The sequence below is a fragment of the Cydia pomonella genome, chromosome 9 (genome assembly GCF_033807575.1).
Source record: "Cydia pomonella isolate Wapato2018A chromosome 9, ilCydPomo1, whole genome shotgun sequence".
Classification (NCBI taxonomy): domain Eukaryota; kingdom Metazoa; phylum Arthropoda; class Insecta; order Lepidoptera; family Tortricidae; genus Cydia; species Cydia pomonella.
In genome coordinates this window covers 24067460-24073714 of record NC_084711.1, presented here as the reverse complement: position 1 = coordinate 24073714, position 6255 = coordinate 24067460, and the positions used below count along the sequence as shown (strand labels likewise).

The 6255-nt window shown below is 58.5% G+C and overlaps 1 protein-coding gene across 1 annotated transcript; it reads right to left on the bottom strand.

Moving 5' to 3' along the window:
• Positions 1 to 2842: 2842 nt before the first annotated feature.
• Positions 2843 to 5778, bottom strand: LOC133521016 (uncharacterized). The gene is made up of 2 exons (XM_061855738.1): positions 5746 to 5778; positions 2843 to 5146 (listed from the first exon to the last, which is right to left on the bottom strand). Exons 1-2 carry the CDS (start codon positions 5776 to 5778, stop codon positions 2843 to 2845), a joined length of 2337 nt encoding a protein of 778 aa, XP_061711722.1.
• Between the last annotated feature and the right edge of the window lie 477 nt (positions 5779 to 6255).

The window sequence follows — 6255 nt, the reverse complement described above, 5'->3', positions numbered from 1 at the left end:
ATTTTGTGCAGGTAATGCCCGAAACAGCCGTGTCCGGACATTACCTGCGCCAGCCTAAATGTTAGGGCCCCGTGCTTCCGGCCCAACCATTCCTCCATGTTAGGGAGGATAGCACCTATGGTACATGTCCCATAGGGGCTTTCCTCCAGCGCGTCCTTCCACCTTTCCCGGAGCCTGTCTAGGGCCCTACGCTCCGCCCTTTCCATCTCTTCCGGGTCCGGCAATTCCCCCCTATCCCTCGCCTCAGTCCTCATCTGGTGCCTCTCAGACAGCACCCGAGCATCTAGCTCCCACGGCGGGGTGCTGGCCAGGAGGCACGCCGCAGCTTGAGAGGTCGTGCAGTAGGCTCTAGCGGCGCGCTGTGCCATAACTCTTTGCGGCCGACGGAGTAGGGCCCGAGTTCTCTCCGTCAGCCTTTCCGCCCAGATTGGCGCTCCATATAGCGCCATACTGCGTACGACCCCCGTGTACAATCGCCTGCATGGGGCATTCGGCCCCCCCACGTTAGGTAACAGACGCCCCAGCGCCGACGTAGCGCCTACCAGGCGGGGGATGAGCCTAGTGAAGTGCTCAACGAAGTCCCATTTCCTGTCCAGAACAAGGCCCAGATATTTAACATGGGTCTTGACCCGGACAGCCTCCTCCCCCACCGGCAGCGTCATCCCTTCATGCACGTGCCACCCCCGCCCTCCGAAAACGATGGCTTCCGTTTTCGGAAGGGACACCTGGAGCCCAAGGAGCCGAATACGACCCACAGTGAGGTCCGTTGCCACCGCCGCCCTCCAAAGGGTATCCTCGACCTCCCTTCCACGCACGGCCACCATCGTGTCGTCTGCATAACAGATGGTGACCATACGTGGAAGCTGTTGCCCTCTTATGGCCCAGTCATACCCGAGGTTCCACAGGAGGGGCCCCAATGCGGACCCCTGTGGAACCCCACAGGCCATTGTACGTGCGCGCCGTCCCTGACTATTTTCATACAGCACTACCCGATCGGTCAGGTAGTGCTCTATGACCTGCCTTAGGTAGGGGGGCACCCCGTGGTACCGGAGCGCCTCTCCTATGACACTATACGGGAGAGTGCCAAACGCGTTGGCGATGTCCAAGGACACCGCCACCACTCCCTCCTTCCGGTCTTCCGCGTTTTGAATGTGCCTCCTAAGGGTACTCACCGCGTCCATTGTGGACCGCCCCACTCGAAAACCAAACTGCCGATCAGACAAATTTGGGCCCGTGTTCTCGAGGTGCCGCTGGACGCGAGCGGCCAAAATCCTCTCGAACATTTTGCCCGTCTCGTCCAGCAGCACCAAAGGGCGGTACCCTGACGGTGAGTCTGCGGGTCGGCCCTCCTTCCTCAAGAGGCACAATCTCCCTTCCTTCCAGCACCTCGGGAAGCGCCCGGCTCTCAGGCAGTCTTCGAACAGGGTCTTAAGGCGGTCCCCGAGGTGCTTCAGTGCCACAGAAAGAACCCTTCCGGGCACCCCGTCTGGACCCGGGGCTTTGCGGCTGGCTGTCAGACGGTCCATGACCCACTCCATTTCTTCGGTACTCACAGCCGGGACGTCAAATGGGGGACCCTCCGGATCGTCCCGTTCTGGAACCGACATACACGGTGGGACAAAGTTCTCGTCTGCTGGCGGAAACAAACCCTCAACAACCCGATTAAGGAGCTCCGGATCCATAGCATCCATAGGGGGCGCCCTCTTCATTTTGTCCCGTACAGCTTTGTACGGCCGTCCCCATGGATTCCGGTTGAGTGTGTCCAGTAGCTCCTTCCACGCCTCGTCCTTTCGCCGCGCAATTTCCGTTTTGAGGGCCTTTTTTGCCTCCTTAAGGGCCCTGTGCAGCATGTCCTCCTCTTCCACAGTATGCCTTCTTCGTCGACATCTGGTATAGGCTCGGCGGGCTCTGTTACTGGCCACGCGGAGGGCCGCAATCTCCTCAGACCACCAATACACCTGGCGCTTTTCTGTATGTCGCCTCACGCGGGGCATGGCTGCGTCACATACCGCTGTCAGTGCCACGCGAAATCTAGCCGCCCTTTCCTCTACCCCAATTTCTTCAGGAGGGGGAGCACACCAAGCTTGCACCATCGCTGCCTCCTCCGCCACCTCCCTATCGAGGCTAGCCAGCGCCCATCTTGGAAATGCTCCTGCCCTCCTCCTTGCACCGTCATCCGGTAATGCAGATGCCAGCAATGGGGAGACTCTCATCCGGATATACAAGTGATCGGAGAGAGTCTCTATCTCCTCGAGGACGCGCCAATCATGCACTCGTGCCGCAATAGCCGGGGTCGCGAACGAAACGTCCACAATGGACCCCCCCTGCCTGCGCACACACGTATTGACGTGCCCCCGGTTCAAGATGTCAAGCCCCATCGCTGCCACCCAGTCCCTCAGCTTTGCCCCTTTAGGGCTTTCGGCGACGCCACCCCACGCCTGGCTCTTGGCATTCAGGTCGCCAATGATCATGACCTGCGTAGGAGTAGCTCCCCGGATGACTCCCTCGATGGTGTCGAGGAATCCCTCAAAGGCGTGCAGCGGTGAATTGGGAGAGAAGTAAACCCCAATAACCAATATTTCCCCCCATTTGGCCGCCGCATACCCTTGCCCTTTTTGTACTCCTACCAATGGAGTATGATTACCCATTGCAGGCACTACCAAGGCCACCTTCCCATCCGCTGACCCGTACCAATGCGGCCTTAGAGGGACTGCGTACGGCTCCGCCACAACTACCAGGTCAATACCCCACTCCGCCATGACCTGCATGAGCAGATCCTGTGCTCTGACGGCGCGGTTTATATTGCACTGCAGGATTTCTTTTCGTAATGGGTGTGCTTGCATTACGGCGTTGCGCTAATACCCTCCATTGGTGTCTCCCCCTTTGCTGGCGCCGGTGATGGTGCCTCCGGGGTCCGTGCGGGGGTGTCGAGGCCTCTGGCTTTAGGCGGGGAGCATCCCTTTCCTCCCATGTGGTGCCTGTGTGGGCGCTTGGCCTGATGGCAAACCGCGCAGAACGGCTCCGCCCTGCATTCCGCCACTTTATGCCCAGGCTTGCTACACCTGTAGCAGAGCTCGCTCCTGTCCACAAGCGAGGGGCAGGTTGCCCTCGTATGACCGGTGCCCATACACTTATAACAGCGCATGGGCTCCACGCTCAATGCTCGAATTTGGGCAGATGCCCACCCCACCGTGAGACGGCCAGCCGCTATGAGGACGTTAGCGACCGTAACCGGACATTGCACAAGAGCCAATCCACCCCCGATCCGTACCATCCGTATATTCCTCACCTTGACCTGCTCCTTGGGGCAGCCTCCCTTTGCTATTACCGCGGCCGCCACCAACTCTGGGGTAGCTGTCTCGTCCAGACCGGCCACCTGTATTTTAGCCATTTTAACCGGTCTGTAAACCCTCGCTACGTCTCCAACGAGTCCCTCGATTTTGTCGCGGAGATCATCAGCCGCCCTACTATTGTCGGCCCCAGGAATTTCGATGATGCGGGCGCCGTCTGCCGTCTTCCGCATCGTCACGTGCTCAAGCCCGACCTCCGCCAGCTTGAGTGACGTGGTTGCCTTGGCCATAACAGAGGCGTACGATGCCTCCACACCCGGCTTCAGTGCCACTACAATCGCAGCGGACTTTGGTACCGGCAACTTCTTTCGCGGTGCCGGGTTTGGCGGCTTGGTCGCCTTAGCCTTCTTCGATTGAGGGCGTTTCTTCCTCTTGACTTCCGTCCATGCCTCAGTGTTCTGGGGAGGAGGAGGAGCCATCTGGGATACCTGCTCGGTGGCCACCTGTTTTCTCCTCGGCACTTTTGGGCCAGGTGCGGCTCTCGCAGGAGGCATAAGCGTTGACCCTGTTGACGCTAGGGATTGTTGCGCTATTTTCCTGGGCCTCGCTACGGGAGCAGGGACCGGAGCAGGAACAGGCAACGGAGTCCATGGGTCATCCGGCAGATTATTCAGTCGAGCCATAGGAGGGACTGTTGTGGTAGTAGCCGCAGCTGCCTTCTTTCGGTCCGCCGCTAGAGGCGGGCGGAGCGTCGGCGCAGGGGGAAGAAGGGCTCTCACCTCTCCTATTCGCACATTGATCATATTGCCCAAGGAGGTGAAGAGTTCCTTCTTCAAGTCCTCCTTGAACTCCTCAAAAACTGACGCAACTATCTCTGGCAACTGATGTGCCTCTAGTGCCGTTGCTGGTGCTACCGCTTTAGCTTTCCCTGTCCTGTTTCTTTCGGAGTAAGCTTTCCTCAGCGCTTTCGTCTCCGATTGGAGTTGCGCGAGCTGCTGCTTCATCCTCCTATTGTCCGCTTTGAGGATACGCAGCTCCTCCCCCTCCTCACGGGACTGTAATTCCTGCATGGCCTGTATAATGCGGCGACATGAGGCATTAATCCGGCCGTGGACCTGACCATTTAAATTCCCGGACCTGCGGGCCTCTTCTAGCACATTTTTAGCTTCTGTGCAAACTTCCTCAATAATTTGCCCCTCCGTGAATTCCAGGACCAAGGTCTTGTCCTCCTGTAAGACCTCTGTAATGGGGTTTGGCCTGGTGTCCTCCGAGTCCGAGGAGGCTCGACTCTCACTCCAGCGGTCGCCGTCGTCCATGTACTCTTCACCCTCCTGGTCGGTATCTGGGCCCACGCTGTTACGCAACTTATTGCGGGCTGCCGATAACCCAACGTAGTTACCAGCAGCCTTTGTCCCCACTCGAGCTGAGTTCTTCAATTTGAGGCGAGGGGCAACTGCCCCCGCCCCACCAGCCTTTCTTCCTCTCCGAGCCGAATTTATCTTCGGTGGCTCGTTTTCGAGTACCTGCTCCTCGTCCTTGGGGTGGACCCTTTTGGCCCCCACTTTAGGTGCCCTGTGTCCTGCAGTATTGTCAGGCAGCCGAGTCACCCGCACAGTCGGTTGCATGGCAGCCTCAGAATGAGTCGCTGCGGCCGCCGTCGAAGTCTCCCCGGTCTCCAGCCCTGTCGGTGTTGGTCCACGGGTAAATCGACCCTTCGAGTCACGTGACGGCGAACCGCCACCCCTCAATCGCAAGATGCCCTTCGCCAGCATCCCTTTGCCATCGTCCCACTCCGGTGGGCTCTGAAAAGAGCCTTTATCGCTTTGGCCCTGAGAAGGGCCGTTTCCAGGTTGGCCCTGAGAAGGGCCGTTTTTTTGAGAGTTTTTAATTCCAATTTCCATACTAATCCCACGAGAAGGGGAGAAATAAAACTCCACAGGGGCAGAGATCCCCGTACCCAAGCTGTGGCCCTATATACTCTGTGAGGTCGGGCGGTGTCACAGGTTTGGCCACTAGTGACTGATGAGCACCCCAGCCGCTCTAAAAAGAGCACCCCAGCACGGTGAACCGCCATGCTGGGGGTTGTGGATTTTTTATTGAGGTTAACTCCTCTCGACCCGGCCGACCAAGGCAAGGTCCTCGGTCCCATCAAAGGCTGCTAGACATGACAACAACACCTTATCATTTGGGATAACGAGTTTTGGGACGGTGGCTAGGGCCTGTCCACCCGGTTTCGACACCGAAAGCAGGTAAACCCGTCCCCCCCTCCCCCCTACCCAGCTCCTGGTAATGTCCCTCCCTCTTCGCCTGCCCGGTATGGGTAGCCCTGTCCGGTATAGCCTAGGAGATCATAGAGACACGCCAAGAGTATCCTACCCCCGCCCCTCCCGGGATGTTCCCGGGTGTCGGGTTATTAGCAGCACCAGTAAGCAATCCCACGCATGAAATCACTTACCGTTGCCCCCAGGGCGCACCAGCCATAAGCCATTCCCTTGACTGCGGATCCGCGAGGATCAACAGAAATTGGAATGACCCAGACCCTCGTGGAGGTTACCCGACCTAGCGCCCCAACCTAACCTAACCTAACCTAACCTAACCTAACCTAACCTAACCTAACCTTTTTTTTTTTTTTTTTTCGTTGGAAAAATGCTTTATGCATACCCACACACCCGGGGGAGAACATGTGGGTTATGTGGGACTCTGCAAAAGGCGCCTCTACCCACTAGGCGCCTCTACCCACTAAACCAACGGTATGCCTGCGCGCCGCCAATGGGGCGTGGCCACGGGATCTCTTAAGTACGCAACCGTGACCACGCCGGCGCCGCCCGCCACTACCACATGCGGCGGGCCCTTCTCTTGGGGGGGCTTGAGATGACCTTACCCCTGCCTCCTCAGAAGGCACGTGGGCATACCACGCGCGCCTTCTCTGCGAGGCCTATGTAATGGGCAGCGACGCCCCCGCGCC

Bases quoted from the DNA above. Each gene is read 5' to 3' on its own strand.
- LOC133521016 (XM_061855738.1), bottom strand. From the start codon at position 5,778: ATGGCTTATGGCTGGTGCGCCCTGGGGGCAACG. The intron at 5,147-5,745 runs GTAAGTGATTTC...GGCCCTTCTCAG, and splicing joins GGTGCGCCCTGGGGGCAACG to GGCCAACCTGGAAACGGCCC.